The following is a 24,281-nucleotide window of genomic DNA, read 5'->3' on the forward strand; positions in this document are numbered from 1 at the left end:
ATTTTTGTTCATCTACTGTATTACTTTATTGTACAATAATTTAATAACTAAATATTTTATACATATCTTCTAGTTTATTTGCTTCACATTCTTAACTTTTATACCAAGAGGCCATGACATTTTTAAGTTTCTGAAAAAAAATCTGTGACTGGTATAAAAGTTATTGTTTGTGTTAAAATTATTTTAACTAAGTGAAAAAATTAAAACAGTTTTTCTCTGTCATTTTGTAGAATAGTTAAATATAACATGTTTTGTTACATTTAGTATTTATTATGTTTGATTATTGATATAAGCACTCTAATTTTAGGCCTTTGAAGACAATTTAATTGAAGCAAGGAAAGAAGTTGAAGTATCACAGAGTAAATATAATGCTCTATCATTACAGTTGAGTAATAAACAGACTGAACTTATCCAGAAGGATATGGATATTACCCTGGTCAGGCAAGTATATTCAATTTTTAACTTAACATTATAGAAATGTCATTAGTCATTCAGAATGATAGCATTAATACTTATTACTAACACCATAAAATAATAACTGTGTTTTCTATGGTTATATATGTTTGTGCATTGAGAATCTGGAGTTATTTACACTAAATTGAAAAATTGCCTGGGAGAATGAGTGGGTATACAGGATTGGACAAGCATGGGCAAGGGGTACCCTAGTTTCAGTTTTTAACAAGGACATTGTAATGCTTTCATTCATTGTTTTCTTCTAACATTTCTAGCCATGTGTTACATGATACTCATATTGTTACAGTGAACAATAATAACTGAGAAACAAATTTTGACTCTTTATTATGTTCTATATAGTTTCAGTTTGTAAAGCAGTCTTGCTGTATCAACATAGTTGATTTTATAATACTTTTCATAAAGTTGGATTACTTGAAAAAGTAAGCACGATAAACTTGTGTTTCTAAGTGTTTTTTAAAGATGTTAAAACTATTAATCTACTTTATAATTACCTTTTTCAGAAAATAGTATGAGAGAGAATAAATTAAGATAGAACTTCTCCTTGGTTCATAGATCAATATCTGTCTATCTATCTGTCTACATGCATGAATGGACATGCATGCATATTTGTATGTATGTGTTTATTTATTTTGGTAGCACCAGAGCATGGGATCGAAGGTATGCTTCTAGAGGTATATAATAGACTTTGATTGTATAATTTATTTTAATTTAAAACTAAGTGATGTATAAATGATGGATACATCTCTGCCATTCTGGTACACATTGGGTGGAGTTCTTTGGTAAAACTTGTCTGGGAATTTCCCTTCATGATAGTGGGCATTGGTAAGGGGGTCAAGTTAGTGCTGTTTATCAGGTAGTTTTTATGGTTCCATTGGGTAAAATACAGTTTTGTAAATTTGTGCCATTGTGAATTTAGTTTGGATGAGAAACTGTTTACCATTATTGAAGCCAGTAAAATTAAAATGAATTAGAACATTAATAGATTCCTTGTATCACATTTTAAAAACTTTTTCATCATAAGGGTGAGGAAAAGTATAAACTTCATAGATGACAGACTGGTTGACATATCAGCTCATATTGTAATTATTTTTAAAACAATGGTGAAGTCAGAAAAGTAATTCTAAATAGGAATAGAACCTTAGATTTGGATGAAATTTAAAATTTTTTATTTATTCATATCCTCTTCCCAATAAGATGGCATACATAGCATTAAGTCTTTTCTTGAAACTTAGTTTAAAAGTTTCTCATATTTTTCAATACTGCTGTTTTTGTTTTATATTGTTTAAATTTTTGAACATTGTTTTACATGTACTTAGTTGAAATTTGCCTTTTTATAATTCCCACCCATTTATTATAGTTTTATTATCTGGAGAATCTCAGAAACAATCTACTCCCTATTCTATAACATAGCTCAGTGGTCTTAGACAGTTCTCAGTGACAAAACTTTTTCACTAATTGATTAACTACTCCTATTTCTTACATAATCTCTTCATATACATGTTTCACAGATGTTATCATATTTTGGATTACCTTTCTGACTGTTTTCCATATTGTCAATCTTCTTCTTAAAATATAACATGTAGAACTGCATAAAATATTTCAACAAAGACCTTTCCATTTTAGAGTATGATGGTGCTAGGCATTAGAACAAATACGGTGTTCATTCTAGGATACAGTGCAGTGTTAAGGACATGGGATATAACAACCATGTTTTCTTCTACATTTTGCATGAGTTTGTATATTTAAATTTAGTGTATTGCAAGAGCTGTAAGTTATTATAAATAAAGCAAGAATATCCTCACATGCACTTTTTCTTATACAATAGTAAAAGAATAATAGCTAGTGGGCCATGTGTAATTGTAAGAGTTTGATTGTAAGGACTCATAGAGGCATATGGCCTATGTGAATTAATGCAAGAACAAAAAACCAAATACTTCATGTTCTCACTTATAAGTGGGAGCTAAACACTGAGCACCCATCGACATAAACATAGGAGCAGTAGACACTGTGGACTACTAGACGGTGAAGGGAGTGAGGGTGCATGGGTGGAAAATCTACCTGTTGGGTACTATATTTACCACCTGGGTAACAGGACCCATACCCAAACGTCAGCATCAAGCAATATAGCGAAGTAATAGTACCACACATGTACCCCCTGTATCTAAAATAAAAGCTGAAATTTTGAAAAAAAGGACTCACAGAGGAGAAGAATAATAGCACAGAGTTGGTAGTTTGGAGCAGCGTACTTTGTCTTGAATCTTCATTATAAGTTAGTAGTTGAGATGTCTACAGTGTGTCTCCTGAGTTATCTTGTATGAGGATTACTGTTGGATATACTGCATGTCTTATTTCTTTCATCATTATTTCATTGGGAGAGGGTGGTTATGATATACCAGTCCCAGTTTATTGAATCTTTATGTTGTAATCAAGACATGTAAAGCCATAATTGTGGAAAAAGTGGTCTAGGCACTTTCTTATTTGGATACACTTTTCCTCACTGATAAATGATAGAGCTACTGTTTCTGTATGGATTCCCTTCTTTGAAGTTCATAGTCATTTATATTTTATTGAATATTTGATTCATGTCACCCATTGTGCTAAAGGATATTTTTGTGAACTCTACCTCAAATGATTTTTGCCTAGGTTACAGTATAAATAAGTATATACAGTCATTCCTTGGTATCTGTCGGGGATTGGTTTCAGGCCTCAATATGGATACCAAAATCTATAGATGCTCAAGCCCCTTATATAAAATGGCAGTATTTGCACATAACTTATGTGCATCCTCCTGTATACTTCAAATCTTTAGATTACTTATATTAATAATATCAAATACAATGTAAATCCTATGTAAATAGTTGTTATATTGTATTTTTTGTTTGTATTATTTTGTTGTCATATTTTTAAAATTATTGTTTTTGATCTATTGTTGGCTGAATTTGTGGAAGCAGAAACCACAGATATGGAAGTCCAAGTCTATGCATATATAATGATGTACATGTCTGTAATCTATATAGAGCATATGAATATATTTACCTAGCTATGGCGTAAAAAACGATAACCGATGAAATTGCCTAACCAAAACTTTTGCCTGAATAGGTAATGGTTCTACAATTGAGGTGAGAATTTTTGTTAGAAATTGAGTCAAGACAGTGCAGTCATAATTTTGGTTCAGAAAATCTTCAGACAGAATGCTGAAATTGGATTAATACATCTGGATTGCTGGTTTTCTCAGATGCTTAGCAGAAGCAAGTGAGTTTTCTTTGGAGAATGATAAAATAATCTGGACTTAAATTATATCTAAAGTTTTACAAAGTAAGGTCTAGCACATAGTCAGAAATAACAAGTATGTAGTAAGGAAAGAAGAATAAAAAGATACAAGACCTAGAAATGAAAGCAGAAATCCTAGTTATTTGCTAAAACATGATTAATTCACGTAGAGAACACAAAATAATTTATATATAGTTTAATAAGTTTATCATGCTTGGTGGATACCTGGTTAGTATATAAAACTTAATTGCATTTTTATACCAGCAAAACATATTAGGAAATAAACTTAAGAAGAATTTACAATATTACTGGAGGTATGAAAAGCAAATATAATGAAAAATGTGTGTTACCTCTATTCAGAGAATTCTACAAACATTGAGAAAAATAAAAGATCTAATATGTTCAGGGAAATAACAAAGTTCATGATTTGGAAGACTCACTATGATAAAGATACCAGTTCTCTCTGAATAGATATTAGATTCAGAAAATACTGACCATGGATTATCAACAACAGGAAACCATTACCACCCTTAGCCAGAAGGGACAAGAATTAGTATCCTGTGACAGAAGCTGCCCAATAAGAGCAATAGCCGTAGACAGAGGAACACAGGCACTGTCAAACTGTGGCTCAGCAGAGAGTGAGCTGGGTAAATAAATATCCGGACCTCTTTCTCCTTTACCCTGGAATCACCAGCTAGTGCCTTCAACTGATGAAATTCAGTCAACAGTCAGAAAACAAGGAGCAGTATAATCTAGTCTTTAGAGAGATTGGTCTCTTAGGCTAAGCAGAGTAGAGATGATGAAGATTGGCCCATTATCAGTTACTACTCTTTTTCAGAGCTTTTCTGGCCATTATTCCCTGTTAGTCTTTGCACATGAACTTTAGAGTAAACTTGCTTATTTTTTCTTTGGTATGTTATTAGCACATAAAATTTACAATAATCTAAGGAGAATTGACATCTTTATGATGTTCAGTCTTCTTGTCCCAGAGTGTGGTGTGTCATTTCATTTGTTTCAGTCTACCTCTGTGTCTTTCCTCGTGCAGGTTTTGAACATTTCTCATTAAATTTATTCCTAGCTCTTTCTTGTTTCTTGTTACTATTTTAAATATAATTTTTCCTTCCCATATAGTTTTCAAATGATTTTTCTTTTATTGCATACAGTTTTACTGTGCAGTTGTTTTCGTGGATAAAAATTAGTTGTTTTATTTTTACTATGAATTGTGCTATAGTTATTTTGGTACAAATGATAAACATGAATTATATAAAAATAAATACATGCAGTACAGAAAAGTACAAGGAAGGTAAAAGAAAAAAAAATTGCACTAAAAATGCATCCCTAGAGAAATAACAGCCATAAAATTTTGTGACCATTGTTCTAGATTTTTCTCAGTCCCTATTTATAAATTGAAGATTGAGTAGACAGACATTTTTAAATAAAAGGAACTATATTGCACATACTCTTTTGGTAACTAATAATTTTAGTTTATTTCATATAATAAAACAATAAGGCTCTCTGTGACCTTGAGGAGATTATTACATCTTAGATAATTAGTTTTTCTCTATAAGGAACACTATCTTTCTAAAACTAAGAACAAACTGATATGAAAAACCTTGGACATTCATGATTTTTTTTTAAACTGCATTTCATCTCTAGTTGATTTTGGCACTCTGCTCTATATACTCTGGAAATGAGCACATAAATTCAACCATTTTGACTCCCTCCAATTTGTATCTTAAGAATTATAGCATTTATCTCCTCTTGTATAACTACAGTGAACACAGATGTTTAGGCCTAATTCTATATAGTACTTCAGTGTTCATCACTAAACTTTTTACTCTTGATTTGTTCATTCAATGCTGTTTGTTTTGATTCATCTCACGGGCCCGTTTTTACCAGGGCTTTCCCTATTGCTACCATATGCTTTCTGCCCCTGTTGGCATCCAATTTAGTCATGTGACTTATTTTGGCCATTGAAATGAGAGTCTTTGAAATGATTTAAAGGAGCCATTGTTTGATTTGCCTTTGCTTTTTCACCTTTTTCCAGGAGAATAGCCTATTTCCACTACAGTCTGATGCTCCAGTTTGGGTCTTAGAATAGAGAAAAGCAAATGTAATGTGAACAAGCCATGGATCTTTGTTTTTGGAAGGTGTCAGGTTTTTTTTTTTTTAATTGCAGAATTATGTAGAGAAGCTGTTCAAAACCCTCTGTTAGTGTTTCCTATCAAACCTGGTCTTTAAAGGGATATTCCTAATTTAATCACATGGCCTACTCAACCCCTTAGACAGCATCACTGATATGGTTTGAATATTTGTCCCATCCAAAGTTAATGTTCACATTTAATCCTCAGTGTGGCAGAATTCGGACATTGGGACTTTAAGAGGCCATTGGGTCATGAGGGCTCTGCCCTTATGAATGAATTAATCCATTCTCATGAATGAATTAATCCGCTTAGGTATTAATGGGTTATTATGGGAATGCGACTGTTGGCCTTATAAGAGGAAGAGAGACCTGAGTTAGTATGCTCAGCCTCTTCACCATATGATATCTGGCACTGCCTCAGAAATCTGCATAGAGTCCCCACGAAGAAGAAGGCCCTCAGCAGATGGAACCTTCAACCTTGGACTTCTGTAAGAATAACTGTAAGAAAGAAATTCATTTTTCTTTGTAAATTATCCAGTTTTAGGGATTCTGTTGTAACTAACAAAAATGGACTAAAACAGTCACTTACTGGTAAATGAAAGATTGTTAGGTTTATATTTCAGCAGTACAATAATATTCTACAGAACTTAATATCCTTCATGAGATGGGAAGAAGTATTGTTGGTTCTCAGCATCTTCTCTTTCAGCTAACTGAGATTTTCCTTAATCCTCTTTGATCTGTATCTAGAGGAACTTCTCAAGTTTGAACGTAACAATTTTATGTTTCATAACTTTGATTTTGCTTGTAACTACTCTCATTATGGATTTAAAGCTGTGATGGCATTTTGTTTTCTTTGTATCAATTCTTTTTTATCTTTTTCATTTCATTCATTCAACAACTGTTTTCACAGAGCCTGAGTCAGGGATTACATACTGATTACTTGGGAGATTCACTTCCAGTACAGAGTGGGCAAAAGAACAAGAATCTGAGGCAGGGAAGGATAAAAAGTAATTTGAGGTAATGCATTGTTGTTCTGGCCATTGCTTCATGATAAACCATGAAGACATCAGGTCACTGACTTAGCCACTCAAGAACTGAGAAACCATGCCGTAGAGCAAGCCATCAGATGGAAGAAGATAATTTATCTCTCTGATTTCCTTTTGTGTTTTGTCTTCTGGTTTGTTGCTCATACTACGCTTGTATAGTAGCATTGTTTATCCCAGTCTGGAAACGGTAGATGGAGAAAAAGACTCTAGGCGTGCAGCTGGTTATCCTTCTGTGATGGAGTCATATGAACTGTATATATTTGGCAGGCTGATGTGTCTATTAGTAGGCTGAGGCAGAAAAATGGACTCAAAATTCTAGTAGCTAGCTGAGGTTGAATCTCAAAAGATGTATGTGTCCCATACAACAACAAATACTTAATAAGAGACAGGAACTGTCCTAGGTGCTCTGTTTATAGCAGTGAACAAGAAAGTTCCTGCCCTCACAGAGATATCCTTACATCTTGGCTTTCTATTGGTATTTCACAGGGGCATGGTGGCTTATTTTTTGTACTTCTTCACTTTTCTTCTAAGTTCTTATGTTACTCCTACTGAGAGGTATACTCTTCCTCCGAGTATGCACAATTACATTTCATTTTTCTTAATTTTATTCCCCCATCCCTTTAGATGTCCTGTTTTTCTTTTTTTTGAAAATTTAATTTTGTTTCAAGTTCCGGGATACATGTGCAGGTTTGTTACATAGTAAATATGTGCCATGGTGGTTTGCAGCACCTATCAATCTTATCACCTAGGTATTAAACCCCACATATGTTAGCTATTTATCCTGATGCTCTCCCTCCCCACACACACCACCCTCCCCACTGACAGGCCCCAGTGTGCATTGTTCCTCTATCTATACCCATGTGTTCTCATTGTTCAGCTCCCACTGCATGCAGTGTTTAGATTTGTGTTCCTGCGTTAGTTTGCTGGCGATATTGGCTTCCAGCTCCATCCATGTCCCTGCAAAGGACATGATCTCATTCCTTTTTATGGCTGCATCATATTCCATGTTGCATATGTACCACATTATCTCTATCCAGTCTATCTTTGATGGCATTTGGGTTGATTCGATGTCTTTGCTGTTGTGAATAGTACTGCAATGAACATAACACATGTATGTATCTTTATAATAGAATGATTTATATTCTTTTGGGTATATACCCAGTAATGGGATTGGTGGGTCAGATGGTGTTTCTGGTTCTAGGTCTTTGAGGAATCGCTGCCCTGTCTTCCACAATGGTTGCCCTAATATACATTCCCACCAACAGTGTAAAAGCATTCCTGTTTCTCCACAGCCTTGCTAGAATCTGTTGTTCCTTGACTTTTTTTTTTTTTTTTTGGAGATGGAGTCTAGCTCTGTCACCAGGCTGGAGTGCAGTGGAGCAATCTCGGCTTACTGCAACTTATGCCTCCCCAGTTCAGGCAATTCTGTTTCAGTCTCCTGAGTAGCTGGAACTACAGGTGTGTGCCACCATGCCCAGCTAGTTTTTGTATTTTTAGTAGAGATGGGGTTTCACCATGTTGGCCAGGATGGTCTCGAACTCTTGACTTTGTGATCTACCCACCTCAGCCTCCTGAAGTACTGGGATTACAGGAGTGAGACACCGTGCCTGGCTGACTTCTTAATAATATCCATTCTGACTGGTGTGTGATGGTATCTTATTGTGGTTTTGATTTGCATTTCTCTAATGATCAGTGATATTGAGCTTTTTTTTCATGTTTGTTGGCATCATAAATGTCTTCTTTTGAGAATTGTCTGTTCATGTCCTTTGCCAACTTTTTAATAGAGTTGTTTGTTTTTTTCTGGTGTTTTGTTTAAGTTCCTTGTAGATTCTGGATATTAGCCCTTTGTCAGATGGATGGATTGCAAAAATTTTCTCCCATTCTGTAGGTTGCCTGTTCACTTGATGCTACTTTCATTTTTTTTTTTATTATTATACTTTAAGTTCTAGGGTACATGTGCATAACGTGCAGGTTTGTTACATATGTATACTTGTGCCATGTTGGTGTGCTGCACCCATCAACTTGTCAGCACCCATCAATTCGTCATTTATATCAGGTATAACTCCCAATGCAATCCCTCCTCCCTCCCCCTGTACACCCTCCCCCCTCCCCATGATAGGCCCCGATGTGTTTGTTCCCCTTCCCGAGTCCAAGTGATCTCATTGTTCAGTTCCCACCTATGAGTGAGAACATGCGGTGTTTGGTTTTCTGTTCTTGTGACAGTTTGCTAAGAATGATGGTTTCCAGCTGCATCCATGTCCCTACAAAGGACGCAAACTCATCCTTTTTGATGGCTGCATAGTATTCCATGGTGTATATGTGCCACATTTTCTGAATCCAGTCTGTCACAGATGGACATTTGGGTTGATTCCAAGTCTTTGCTATTGTGAATAGTGCCGCAATAAACATAAGTGTGCATGTGTCTTTATAGCAGCATGATTTATAATCCTTTGGGTATATACCCAGTAGTGGGATGGCTGGGTCATATGGTACATCTAGTTCTAGATCCTTGAGGAATCGCCATACTGTTTTCCGTAATGGTTGAACTAGTTTACAATCCCACCAACAGTGTAAAAGTGTTCCTATTTCTCCACATCCTCTCCAGCACCTGTGTTTCCTGACTTTTTAATGATTGCCATTCTAACTGGTGTGAGATGGTATCTCATTGTGGTTTTGATTTGCATTTCTCTGATGGCGAGTGATGATGAGCATTTTTTCATGTGTCTGTTGGCTGTGTGAATGTCTTCTTTTGAGAAATGTCTGTTCATATCCTTTGCCCACTTTCTGATGGGGTTGTTTGTTTTTTTCTTGTAAACTTGTTTGAGTTCTTTGTAGGTTCTGGATATCAGCCCTTTGTCAGATGAGTAGACTGCAAAAATTATCTCCCATTCTGTAGGTTGCCTGTTCACTCTGATGGTAGTTTCTTTTGCTGTGCAGAAGCTCTTTAGTTTAATGAGATCCCTTTGTCAATTTTGGCTTTTGCTGCCATTGCTTTTGGTGTTTTAGACATGAAGTCCTTGCCCATGCCTATGTCTTGAATGGTACTACCTAGGTTTTCTTCTAGGGTTTTTATGGTATTAGGTCTAACATTTAAGTCTCTAATCCATCTTGAATTATTTCGTATAAGGAGTAAGGAACGGATCCAGTTTCAGCTTTCTACTTATGGCTAGCCAATTTTCCCAGCACCATTTATTAAATAGGGAATCCTTTTCCCATTTCTTGTTTTTGTCAGGTTTGTCAAAGACCGGATGGCTGTAGATGTGTGGTATTATTTCTGAGGACTCTGTTCTGTTCCATTGGTCTATATCTCTGTTTTGGTACCAGTACCATGCTGTTTTGGTTACTGTAGTCTTGTAGGATAGTTTGAAGTCAGGTAGTGTGATGCCTCCAGCTTTGTTCTTTTGACTTAGGATTGTCTTGGCAATGCGGGCTCTTTTTTGGTTCCATATGAACTTTAAAGCAGTTTTTTCCAATTCCGTGAAGAAACTCGTTGGTAGCTTGATGGGGATGGCATTGAATCTATAAATCACCTTGGGCAGTATGGCCATTTTCACGATATTGATTCTTCCTATCCATGAGCATGGTATGTTCTTCCATTTGTTTGTGTCCTCTTTGATTTCACTGAGCAGTGGTTTGTAGTTCTCCTTGAAGAGGTCCTTGACATCCCTTGTAAGTTGGATTCCTAGGTATTTTATTCTCTTTGAAGCAATTGTGAATGGGAGTTCATTCATGATTTGGCTCTCTGCTTGTCTGTTACTGGTGTACAAGAATGCTTGTGATTTTTGCACATGAATTTTGTAACCTGAGACTTTGCTGAAGTTGCTTATCAGCTTAAGGAGATTTTGGGCTGAGACAATGGGGTTTTCTAAATATACAATCATGTCATCTGCAAACAGGGACAATTTGACTTCTTCTTTTCCTAACTGAATACGCTTTATTTCTTTCTCTTGTCTGATTGCCCTAGCCAGAACTTCCAACACTATGTTGAATTGGAGCAGTGAGAGAGGGCATCCCTGTCTTGTGCCAGTTTTCAAAGGGAATTTTTCCAGTTTTTGCCCATTCAGTATGATATTGGCTGTGGGTTTGTCATAAATAGCTGTTATTATTTTGAGGTACGTTCCATCAATACCGAATTGATTGAGCGTTTTTAGCATGAAGGGCTGTTGAATTTTGTCAAAAGCCTTTTCTGCATCTATTGAGATAATCATGTGGTTCTTGTCTTTGGTTCTGTTTATGTGCTGGATTACGTTTATTGATTTGTGAATGTTGAACCAGCCTTGCATCCCAGGGATGAAGCCCAGTTGATCATGGTGGAGAAGATTTTTGATGTGCTGCTGAATCCAGTTTGCCAGTATTTTATTGAGGAGTTTTGCATCAATGTTCATCAGGGATATTGGTCTAAAATTCTCCTTTTTTGTTGTGTCTCTGCCAGGCTTTGGTATCAGGATGATGTTGGCCTCATAAAAAGAGTTAGGGAGGATTCCCTCTTTTTCTATTGATTGGAATAGTTTCAGAAGGAATGGTACCAGCTCCTCCTTGTACCTCTGGTAGAATTCAGCTGTGAATCCATCTGGTCCTGGACTTTTTTGGTTGGTGGGCTATTAATTATTGCCTCAATTTCAGAGCCTGCTATTGGTCTATTTAGGGATTCAACTTCTTCCTGATTTAGTCTTGGAAGAGTGTAAGTGTCCAGGAAATTATCCATTTCTTCTAGATTTTCTAGTTTATTTGCGTAGAGGTATTTATAGTATTCTCTGATGGTAGTTTGTATTTCTGTGGGGTCGGTGGTGATATCCCCTTTATCATTTTTTATTGCATCTATTTGATTCTTCTCTCTTTTCTTCTTTATTAGTCTTGCTAGTGGTCTGTCAATTTTGTTGATCTTTTGAAAAAAACCAACTCCTGGATTCATTGATTTTTTGGAGGGTTTTTTGTGTCTCTCTCTCCTTCAGTTCTGCTCTGATCTTAGTTATTTCTTGCCTTCTGCTAGCTTTTGAATGTGTTTGCTCTTGCCTCTCTAGTTCTTTTAATTGTGATGTTAGAGTGTCAATTTTAGATCTTTCCTGCTTTCTCTTGTGGGCATTAGTGCTATAAATTTCCCTCTCCACACTGCTTTAAGTGTGTCCCAGAGATTCTGGTATGTTGTATCTTTGTTCTCATTGGTTTCAAAGAACATCTTTATTTCTGCCTTCATTTTGTTATGTACCCAGTAGTCATTCGGGAGCAGGTTGTTCAGTTTCCATGTAGTTGAGCGGTTTTGATTGAGTTTCTTAGTCCTGAGTTCTAGTTTGATTGCACTGTGGTCTGAGAGACAGTTATAATTTCTGTTCTTGTACATTTGCTGAGGAGTGCTTTACTTCCAATTATGTGGTCAATTTTGGAATACGTGCGATGTGGTGCTGAGAAGAATGTATATTCTGTTGATTTGGGGTGGAGAGTTCTATAGATGTCTATTAGGTCCGCTTGGTGCAGAGATGAGTTCAATTCCTGGATATCCTTGTTAACTTTCTGTCTCGTTGATCTGTCTAATGTTGACATTGGAGTGTTGAAGTCTCCCATTATTATTGTATGGGAGTCTAAGTCTCTTTGTAAGTCTCTAAGGACTTGCTTTATGAATCTGGGTTCTCCTGTATTGGGTGCATATATATTTAGGATAGTTAGCTCTTCCTGTTGAATTGATCCCTTTACCATTATGTAATGGTCTTCTTTGTCTCTTTTGATCTTTGATGGTTTAAAGTCTGTTTTATCAGAGACTAGTATTGCAACCCCTGCTTTTTTTTGTTCTCCATTTGCTTGGTAGATCTTCCTTCGTCCCTTTATTTTGAGCCTGTGTATGTCTCTGCATGTGAGATGGGTCTCCTGAATACAGCAAACTGATGGCTCTTGACTCTTTATCCATTTTGCCAGTCTGTGTCTTTTAATTGGAGCATGTAGTCCATTTACATTTAAGGTTAATATTGTTATATGTGAACTTGATCCTGCCATTATGATATTAACTGGTTATTTTGCTCGTTATTCGATGCAGTTTCTTCCTAGCATCGATGGTCTTTACATTTTGGCATGTTTTTGCAATGGCTGGTACCGGTTGTTCTTTTCCATGTTTAGGGCTTCCTTCAGGGTCTCTTGTAAGGCAGGCCTGGTGGTGACAAAATCTCTAAGCATTTGCTTCTCTGTAAAGGATTTTATTTCTCCTTCACTTATGAAACTTAATTTGGCTAGATATGAAATTGTGGGTTTAAAATTCTTTTCTTTAAGAATGTTGAATATTGGCCCCCACTCTCTTCTGGCTTGTAGAGTTTCTGCCGAGAGATCTGCTGTTAGTGTGATGGTCTTCCCTTTGTGGGTAACTCGACCTTTCTCTCTGGCTGCCCTTAAGATTTTTTCCTTCATTTCAAGTTTGGTGAATCTGACAATTATGTGTCTTGGAGTTGCTCTTCTCGAGGAGTATCTTTGTGGCGTTCTGTGTATTTCCTGAATTTGAATGTTGGCCTGCCCTACTAGGTTGGGGAAGTTCTCCTGGATGATATCCTGAAGAGTGTTTTCCAAGTTGGTTCCATTTTCCCCCTCACTTTCAGGCACCCCAATCAGTCGTAGATTTGGTCTTTTTACATAATCCCATACTTCTTGCAGCCTTTGTTCATTTCTTTTTCTTCTTTTTTCTTTTGATTTCTCTTCTCGCTTCGTTTCATTCATTTGATCCTCAATCGCTGATACTCTTTCTTCCAGTTGGTCGAGTCGGTTACTGAAGCTTGTTCATTTGTCACGTATTTCTCGTGTCATGGTTTTCATCTCTGTCATTTCGTTTATGACCTTCTCTGCATTAATTATTCTAGCTGTCAGTCCTTCCACTCTTCTTTCAAAGTTTTAGTTTCTTTGCGCTGGGTACGTAGTTCCTCCTTTAGCTCTGAGAAGTTTGATGGACTGAAGTCTTCTTCTCTCATCTCGTCAAAGTCATTCTCTGACCAGCTTTAATCCGTTGCTGGCGATGAGCTGCGCTCCTTTGCAGAGGGAGATGCGCTCTTATTTTTTGAACTTCCAGCTTTTCTGCCCTGCTTTTTCCCCATCTTTGTGGTTTTATCTGCCTCTGGTCTTTGATGATGGTGACGTACTGATGGGGTTTTGGTATAGGTGTCCTTCCTGTTTGATAGTTTTCCTTCTAACAGTCAGGACCCTCAGCTGTAGGTCTGTTGGAGATTGCTTGAGGACCACTCCAGACCGTGTTTGCCTGGGTATCAGCAGCAGAGGTTGCAGAAGATAGAATATTGCTGAACAGCGAGTGTACCTGTCTGATTCTTCCTTTGGAAGCTTCCTCTCAGGGGTGTACTCCACCCTTTGAAGTCTGAGGTGTCAGAGTGCCCCTAGTGGGGGATGTCTCTCACTTAGGCTACTCAGGGGTCAGGGACCCACTTGAGCAGTCTGTCCGTTCTGAGATCTCAGCCTCCGTGTGGGGAGATCCACTGCTTTCTTCAAAGCTGTCAGACAGAGTGGTTTGCGTCTGCAGAGGTTTCTGCTGCTTTTTTTGTTGTTGTTGTTTAGCTGTGCCCTGCCCCAAGAGGTGGAGTCTACAGAGACAGGCAGGCTTCCTTGAGCTGCTGTGAGCTCCACCCAGTTGGAGCTTCCCAGTGGCTTTGTTTACCTACTTAAGCCTCAGCAATGGCGGGTGCCCCTCCCCCAGCCTCGCTGCTGCCTTGAGGTTAGATCGCAGACTGCTGTGCTAGCAATGAGGGAGGCTCCGTGGCCGTGGGACCCTCCCAGCCAGGTGTGGGATATAATCTCCTGGTGTGCCAGTTTGCTTAAAGCGCAGTATTGGGGTGGGAGTTACCCGATTTTCCAGGTGTTGTGTGTCTCAGTTCCCCTGGCTAGGAAAAGGGATTCCCTTCCCCCTTGCGCTTCCCAGGTGTGGCGATGCCTCGCCCTGCTTCAGCTCTCGGTGGTCGGGCTGCAGCGGCTGACCAGCACCGATTGTCCGGCCCTCCCTAGTGAGATGACCCCAGTACCTCAGTTGAAAATGCAGAAATCACCGGTCTTCTGTGTCGCTCGCGCTGGGAGTTGGAGACTGGAGCTGTTCCCATTCTGCCATCTTGCTCCGTCCCGATGCTAGTTTCTTTTGCTGTGCAGAAGCTCATTAGTTTAGTTAGATAGCATTTGTCCAGTTTTGCTTTTTTTACAATCGCTTTTGATGCTTTTGTCATGAAATCTTTGCCGATGCCTATATCCTGAATGGTTGGATGAGATTTCCTTCTAGGATTTTTATACTTTTGGGTTTTACATTTAATGAGTCTTTAACCTATCTTGAAGTAATTTTTGTATAAGGCGTAAGGAAGGGGTCCAATTTCAGTTTTCTACTTACGGCTAGCCATTTTTCCACTTATGGCTAGCCAGTTTTCCCGGCAGCGTTTATTAAATAGGGAATCCTTTTCCCATTGCTTGTTTTTGTCAGGTTTGTCAAAGATCAGATGGTTGTAGATTTGCGGTCTTATTTCTGAGATCTCTATTCTGTTCTATTGGTCCATGTGTCTATTTTTGTACCATTACCATGTTGTTTCGGTTCCTATTGCCCTGTAGTATCGTTTGAAGTTGGGTAGTGTGATGCCACTGACTTTGTTCTTTTTGCTTAGGATTGTCTTGGCTATATGGGTTCTTTTTTGGTTCCATATGAATTTTAATGTAGTTTTTTCTAAACCTGTGAAGAATGTTAATGGTAGTTTAATGGGAATAGCATTGAATCTATAAATTACTTTGGGCAGTGTGGCCATTTTCGTGATATTGATTCTTTCTATCCATGATGGAATGTTTTTTCAATTGTTTTTGCTCTCTCTTATTTTCTTGAGAAGTGGTTTGTAGTTCTTCTTGAAGAGGTCCTTTACTCCTTCACTTCCCTTGTTAGCTGTATTCGTAGGCATTTTATTCTTTTCGTAGCATTTGTGAATGGGAGTTCATTCATGATTGGGCTTTCTGCTCGTCTATTGTTGGTGTTTGGGAGTGATTGCAATTTTTGCAATTCATTTTGTATCCTGAGACTTTGCTGAAGTTGCATATCAGTTTAGAAAGCTTTTGGGCTGTCACAGTGGGGTTTTCTAGATACAGAATCATGTCATCTGCAAACAGAGACAGTTTGACTTCCTCTCTTCCCATTTGAATACCCTGTTTCTTTGTTTTGCCTGACTGCCATGGCCAGAACTTCCAATACTATGTTCAATAGAAGTGGTGAGAGGGGGCATCCTTGTCTTGTGCCAGTTTTCAAGGGAAATGCTTCCAGCTTTTGCCCATTCAGTATGATATTGGCTGTGGGTTTGTCATAAATGGCTCTTATTATTTTGAGGTATGTTCAGTCAATACCTAGTTTATTGAGAGTTTTTAACATGAAGGGATGATGAATTTTATTGAAGGCCTTTTCTGTGTCTGTTGAGATAATCATGTGTTTTTTTGTCTTTAGTTCTGTTTATGTGATGAATTAGATTTATTGATTTGTGTATGTTGAACCAGCCTTGCATTCTGGGGATGAAGCTGACTTGATCGTAGTGGATAAGCTTTATGAATGTGCTGCTGTATTCAGTTTGCCAGTATTTTATTGAGGAGTTTGTTTGTTTGTTTGAGACAGAGTTTTGCTCTTGTTGCTCAGGCTGGAGTGCAATGGCACGACCTTGGTTCACTGCAACCTCCACCTCCCAGTTATTAAATTTCCCTCTTTTTTTTTTTTTTGAGGCGGAGTCTCGCTCTGTCGCCCAGGCTGGAGTGCAGTGGCGCAATCTCGGCTCACTGCAAGCTCCGCCTCCCGGGTTCACGCCATTCTCCTGCCTCAGCCTCCCAAGTAGCTGGGACTACAGGCGCCCGCCACCTCGCCCGGCTAGTTTTTTGTATTTTTAGTAGAGACGGGGTTTCACCATGTTAGCCAGGATGGTCTCGATCTCCTGACCTCGTGATCCGCCCGTCTCGGCCTCCCAAAGTGCTGGGATTACAGGCTTGAGCCACCGCGCCCGGCCTAAATTTCCCTCTTAACACTTCTGTAGCTGTATCCCAGAGACTCTGTGTGTTGTCTCTTTGTTCTCATTGGTTTCAAAGAACTTCTTGATTTCTGCCTTAATTTCGTTGTTTACCCAGGAGTCATTCAGGAGCAGATTGTTCAATTTCCATGTAGTTTTGTGTTTTGAGTGGGTTTCTTTATCTTGAGTTATAATTTGATTGTGCTATTTTCTAAGAGCCTGTTACGATTTCAATTCTTTTGTATTTGCTGAGGAGTGTTTTACTTCCAAGTACGTGATCGATTTTACAGTAAGTGCTATGTGTTGCCAAGAAGAATATATATTCTGTTGTTTTTGGGTGGAGAGTTCTGTAGATATTTATCAGGTCCACTTGATCCAGAGCTGAGTTCACGTCCCGAGTATCCTTATTAATTTTGTCTTGATGATCTGTCTAATAATGACAGTGGGGTGATAAGTCTCCCGCTATTACTGTATGAGAGTGTAAGTGTCTTTGTAGGTCTCTAAGAGCTTGTTTTATGAATCTGGGTGCTCCTGTATTAGGTGCATATATATTTAGGATAGTTAACTCTTCTCATTGAATTGAACCCTTTACCATTACGTAATGCCCCTCTTTGTCTTTTCTGATCTCTGTTGGTTTAAAGTCTATTTTGTCGGAAACTAGGATTGCAGCTCCTGCTTTTTTCTGCTTTCCATTTGCTTGGTATATTTTCCTCCATTCCTTTATTTTGAGCCTATGTGTGTCTTTGCATGTGAGATGAGTCTCTTAAATCCAGCACACTGATGTGTCTTGACTCTATCCAACTTGCCATTCTGTGTCTTTTAATTGGGGGCATTTAGCCCATTTACATTTAAGGTTAATATTGTTATCTGTGAATTTGATCCTGTTATGATGGTAGCTGGTTATTTATCAGACTTAGTGATGTAGTTGCTTTCTAGTGTCATTGGTCTTTGTACTTCAGTGTGTCTTTGCAGTGGCTAGTAGTGGTTTTTCCTTTCGATATTTAGTGCTTCCTTCAGGAGGTCTTGTGAGGTGGGCCTGATGGTGACTAATTCCCTCAGCAGTTGCTTGTCTGAAAAGGATTTTATTTTTCCTTAGCTTATGAAGCTTAGTTCGGCTGGATATGAAATTCTGGGTTGGAAATCCTTTTCTTTAAGAATGTTGAATATTGGCCCCCAATCTCTTCTCACTTGTAGAGTTTCTGCTGAGAAGTTTGCTGTTAGTCTAATGGGTTTCCCTTTGTAGGTGACCTCACCTTTCTCTCTGGCTGCTGTTAACTTTTTTTCCCTTCATTTTGACCTTGGTGAATTTGATGATTATGTGTCTTAGGGCTGATCATCTCATGGAGTATCTTACTGGGGTTCTTTGGATTTCATGAATTTGAATGTTTGCCTGTCAGGTTAGGGAAGTTCTCCTAGATGATATCGTGAAATATGTTTTCCATCTTGGTTCTAGTCTCCCCATCTCTTTCAGGTAGCCCAGTCAGTTATAGGTTCAGTATTTCTACATAATCCCAAAGTTCATGGAGGTTTTGTTTGTTTCTTTTCATTCTTTTTTCTCTCATCTTTTCTGCCTGTCTTATTTCAGCAAGATAGTCTTTAAGTTCTGAAATTCTTTCCTCTGCTTGGTCAGCTTGGCTGTTGATACTTGTGGTTGCATTGTGATGTTCTCAGATTGTGTTTTTCAACCCCCTTAGGTTATTTATGTTCCTTTCAAACCAATTTTTCTGTTTAACAGCTCCTGTAATGTTTTATCATGATTCTTAGCTTCTTTGTATTGGGTTAGAACATGCTCCTTTAGCTCGCTAAGTTCATTAGTACCCACCTTCTGAGGCCTGCTTGTGTCAGTTCATCCATCTCTGCCTCTGCCCAGTTCTCTGCTCTTCCTGGAGAGGTATTATGATCATATGGAGAAGAGGCACTTTGACTTTTTGAGTTTTCATTGTTTTTTCATTGATTCTTTCTCATCTTTGTGAGTTTATCTAGCTTTGATCTTTCAGTTTGCAAGGATCTTTTTGTTGGATGCTGTTATTGTTGCTTTCTGTTTGTTTGTTTTTCTTTTAACAGTCAGGCCCCTCTTCCATAGGGCTTCTGTGGTTTGCTGGGGGTCATTCCAGAACCTATTCACTTGGGTCCCTTCTGCACCTGGAGGTATCACCAGTGGAAGATGCAGAATAGCAACGATGGCTGCCTGCTCCTTCCTCTGGCTGGGATCTTTGTCCCAGAGGGACACCAACCTGATGTCAACAGGAATGCTCCTATATAAGGTGTCTGGCGACCCCTGTTGGGGATCTCACCCAGTCTGGAGGCAGGGGATCTGGGACGTGCTTAATGAAGCATTCTAGCTGCCCCTTGGCAGAGCAGGTGTGCTGTGCTGCGGGGAATCCCACTCATCTGGACTGCCCGGATTCCTCAGAGCTAGCAGAGGGAAAGTCTAAGTCTGCTAATCTGTGAAGACTGTGGCCGCCTCTCCCACTAGAGGCTCAGTCCCAGGGACATCAGAGTTCTGTCCCTAAACCCCTGGCTGCAGTTGCCAAAATTCCTGCAGGAAGGCCCTACCCAGTGAGGAGGGATGGGTTAGGGTTCCGCCTGAAGAGGCAGTCTGGCCATGATCTGCCATAGCCATAGCCACTGTGTGTGCTGTGGGGAATTCCGTCTGGGTCCAAACCATCTAGTCTTCCTGGCACTGGCAGGGGAAGAGTGGCAGACTGGAGCTGCAGTGATGGCTGCCGCCCCTTGCCCCTGCTCCCCAGGAACTCAGGTATCTTAGGCAGCAGGCAGCCGCAGTGATGATGGCCACTCCTTCCACTAGGAAATTGGTAGCTGTAGGTAGTCGCCAACCCATTGGCTGCTGAGAGGCCACCAAGGGCTGCCGAGAATCGGGACAGCTCTGCACTTGGGACCCAAGGCCCTGGTGGCATGGGCTTATGAGGGGGATCTTCTGATCTGTGGGTAGCACAGATCCATGGAAAACATGTGGTTTCCTAGGCAGAGTAGCTCCATCACTCACCATTTCCCTTGGCTGGTGGTAGGAGCTCCCCTTACCCTGTGTGGCTCCCAGGTGGGCGGTTGCACCACCCTGCTTTTCCTTGCTCTCTGTGGGTTGTGCCAGCTGCCTAGTCAGTCCCAATGAGAGAACTTGGATACCTCAGTTGCCAGTGCAGGATTCACTCATTGTTTTGGTTCTTCTTGGTGGGGGGCCTCCAACCACAGCTGTTTCTAGTTGACCATCTTGGCCCACCCTGTTTTTCTTTACTTATTTTCAAATGAGGAAAGGTGTAGATAAATTCATTGCTTTCCGCTGTTTCAGATGTGTGAGTTTTGTGAGCTTTGCTTGCTTTTTATATTTGCAACATTGGTGTACATACCATCACTTCTACTTTTCTGAGGGTGGTGTGGGGAGATAGAGAGAAATAAACATATCTGCATAGTATAAGATTGTGCTTCATTTCCACTTATTGAGAGCATGCCCAGAAAATAGCATGAGATGGTAGAGAAAAATGTACTTTTTCCCAGGTTGATTTTTAATTTGCAAAGCATCGTAATAGTATGAGCATCTCCCTACCCTTCAGTGTATGTGTGTGTGTGTGTGTTTTTTGGTTTTTTTTTTTTTTGATGGAGTCTGGCTCTGTCGCCCAGGTTGGAGAGCAGTGGTGTGATCTTGGCTCAGGTTCAAGTGATTCCTCTGCCTCAGCCTCGAGTGATTCCTCTGCCTCAGCCTCCTGAGTAGCTGGGACTACAGGTACATACTACCACGCCCAGCTGATTTTTGTAATTTTAGTAGAGACGGGGTTTCACTGTTGGTCAGGCTGGTCTTGAACTCCTGACCTCAGGCGATCCACCTGCCTTGGCCTCTAAAGTACTGGGATTACAGATGTGAGCCACTGCGCCCTGCCTAGTGTGTTTCTTATGAGTAGAGATACATATATTTTGTTGTACATTATCCTTAAATGAAGACCAGCTGCTGATTCGGGCCTTCTCATTAAGAAATACCAGATGTCTACTAACATTGGAATATACATAAATTTGCTATGTTTTAATACTATATTGAAAGATAATTTGTTTTATCTTCATCATGTCTCCTTTCTAAATGCGACATTTTTTTAGGCCTCCTGGCTAACATGTCTTAACTATGATGGAATTTTCTCCTGCCCTGTTGCGTATTTCCTTTGATGATTTTTGCTAATGTTATTCGTGAAAAATGGCAATGATCATCCTGCGTGATTACTATGGGTCTTTTTTCCCCTCCTCTTGTATTACATTTCCTGAAGGCATTGTGCCATTATTGGTTCTCTTCTCTCCCTTTCCCCATTTTTGACTGCTATTTTCTGCATGTTTCAGTTTTTTGAATTGTTACAGGAAAATGGTGTATATCCATGTATCTGTATGGATGCAGGGGGTGTAGTTGTGGTTTGAGAACATTAATGTTCTAAATCTCTAAGAAGCAGAACTCCTTGCTCCCATACTAATTTTCATCCATGTTCAACAACTGTCTCCGTTATCTCTTATTCCTTCTTTTAAGACTTATGTGAATGAATGACTAGTTTAAAGTTATAGGTATAAAAAAAGTTCCATTAAGAAATACAATCTTCAAAATATTATATAAGTACAATCAGCCTTTCATATCCATGGATTCCATATTCATGGATTCAACCAGTCACAGATTGAAAATATCAGGGAAAAAAAAATGAGTGGTTGCATCTGTACCGAATGTGTATAACGTGTACAGACTTTTTCTTGTCATTATTCCCTAAACAATACAGTATAACATTGTTTGCATAGCATGTACTTTGTATTAGGTATTGTAAGTAATCTAGAGATGACTTAAAGTATTTGGGAGGATGTGCATAGATTATATGCAAAACTATATCATTTTGTATAAGGTACTTGAGCATCTGTAAATTTTCATAATCAAAGTGGGTCTTGAAACCATTCTCCCATAGATACCAAGAGACTACTGTTTATAGTATATTTTGATGTAATAGTGCTTTATAAATGTTTCTCTGTTCAAATTAAATATGCAAAAGATTTCCCAGTTTGTATAATCTGTATCACACAGGATTCACTACCACAGCAATCTGGAAACCTCTGTCTCAGAGGTGTGGTTCTCCTAGACTCTTAGTGCCGTCATTACCACCACCAGTTCATTTGTCCTCCTGCTTATCAGTTTCATCGTGGGTAGGTTGGAAGGACTGGATTTTTCTTGTGACTTTCTGACTTTTTTTTAACCTCATCAGTTCCTTCAAGCTGAGTTAGAGGAGTCACAAGAATCCCAGCCCAGGACCCTGAGGTTACAAATTAGAAATGGCAGTTGTGCTTTAAGGAACTTTGGTTTGAAAACTTAAATTTGCCCTTTGGGATTCTTTTTAATAAATTTAAAGTTCTGTATAATAATATAAAATGAAAGGTTGACATACCCTTTGTTCAAAACTGTTTAATAACTATAGTTGACCTTACCACTTGTTAGTTCTTAAAACTTAAGTGTTTACTTAATTTAAATAAAAGGTGGTACTATGTATATCCACGGTTTTTATTACTATCAAGCTACAAAAGAAAATTAATATGTGTTTGGCTTTGAAAGTCATAGTCGTCGTATCAATACTTTCTCTATGTATGTGATAAATATTAAGTACTTCATTATTTCTTTTATTAATAAGTTTACTTGCAGTACAAATAATGAAAAATAGGATGCCAGTCTGTAACCTTAGATGAACACAGTTATTTAACTGAGATGATCTTTATCCATACTTTTCTCTATTTATTGCTTGCTTTGCACAGGAAGGAACTGCAGGAGCTGCAGAATCTTTACAAACAGAACAGTACACATACAGCCCAGCAAGCAGAGCTGATCCAGCAGCTTCAGGTTCTCAATATGGACACACAAAAAGTACTGAGAAATCAGGAAGATGTTCACACAGCTGAAAGTATATCATATCAAAAAGTATGCTTTTATTCTGTAATAAAAATGTAAATGTTTATGTATGAACTTTTGGACATACAGAGAATTTATATTTTTTCACATTTCAGCATTTCATTATTACTTCCTTTTACATATGTTTCCTCAACCTTTGGAAGTGAAGGGATGGTTCAATTTGGTAACATTTAAAATTTTGTGAATTTTCTTTATGGTAATTAGAGCTGAATCATTTAAAATATAGACATAGATTTGCTCTGTAAGGTATTATTTTTATAAATTGGCATTCAGATAGCTGCAGTGAAACATACTAGGAGTATAGTCTTAAAACTGGAAAGGATTTGGGGAATGGAATTCCTTGGCCTGCTCTTACAAGAAATTATTTTGTCAAGTATGATTCTAGTTTATGACTTGAGGCAGACTTTCATTGTAAAATTTGTACATTATTTTTGGACAAATCTTCAGAAATACAAAGGGGATTGCTGAGGAGGTCTTTAGGATCAATATTTTCCAGGATTTTTCTCTGTTTATTTTGTGTGTTTCTGTTCAGTAGTCTTTTACTTTTCAGTTGTTGTAGGAGCTTTTTGAGAAGGTTTAGCCAAGTATTTAGGTGTGGTAACTGACTCAGCAGCAATAATTTTATCTAATAATTATAAAAAAAAACCTTTATTGCCAGGCACGGTAGCTCACACCTGTAATCCCAGCACTTTGGGAGGCCGAGGCAGGCAAATCACAAGGTCAAGAGATCGAGAACATCCTGGCCAATATGATGAAACCCTGTTTCTACTAAAAATACAAAAGGTTAACTGGGCATATTGGTGCATGCCTGTAGTTCCAGCTACTTGGGAGGCTGCAGCAGGAGAATCACTTGAACCTGGAAGGCGGAGGTTGCAGTGAGCCAAGATCATGCCACTGCATTCCAGCCTGGCGACAGAGCAAGACAATGTCTGGAAAAAAAAAAAAAAAAAAAGAAACCTTTATTGAGTTCTTCATATGTTTTGTGTAGTGTGCTAAATTATTTATATAAATAACTTACTTTATATAGTGTTATTCTCATTTAATAATACTAGTTGAGGCAAGTGAGGCTTAGAGAGGTTAAATAATACAGTTCATATTATCCCTCTAAAATTATTGGATTTTTACTTTTGATCTTACTTTTCTAAAAAAATCACTGTGAAAATCCAATATCTGTAATTAGCATGAAATAAATCACTTTAAAACTTAAACACATGTTTTTTAAATGATGCTTTGTAACGGTGGTTTTCAGTGTGTATTTTGTGTTCCCTTTGTGTTTTGCCAAGGACCTAGATGATAGCAAGCAGGAAGATAGAGTCTATTCTCTCCACTTCAGCTAGAGCAGTGCTCCCTTTTTGTTTTATGGGGTGGCATTGCCCACTGTGTTTTTTGTTTCTAAACCAGGTTCCATTGCTAAAATGATTTGAAACACTATACTT

At 38.4% G+C, this 24,281-nt stretch overlaps 1 protein-coding gene across 3 annotated transcripts in view; it reads left to right on the forward strand.

Moving 5' to 3' along the window:
* Window positions 1-24,281, forward strand: part of CNTLN (centlein) — a 421,157-nt gene that overhangs the window by 162,282 nt on the left and 234,594 nt on the right. For all 3 annotated transcript variants that reach the window (XM_033237412.1, XM_033237414.1, XM_033237413.1), the window contains exons 6-7: window positions 308-441; window positions 22,692-22,854. In XM_033237412.1, coding sequence (XP_033093303.1) covers window positions 308-441; window positions 22,692-22,854 — 297 coding nt within the window. The remainder of the gene's footprint in view (window positions 1-307; window positions 442-22,691; window positions 22,855-24,281) is intronic.

Source organism: Trachypithecus francoisi, unplaced genomic scaffold (assembly GCF_009764315.1).
Source record: "Trachypithecus francoisi isolate TF-2019V2 unplaced genomic scaffold, Tfra_2.0 Lachesis_group16, whole genome shotgun sequence".
In the NCBI taxonomy this organism is placed as follows: Eukaryota; Metazoa; Chordata; class Mammalia; order Primates; family Cercopithecidae; genus Trachypithecus; species Trachypithecus francoisi.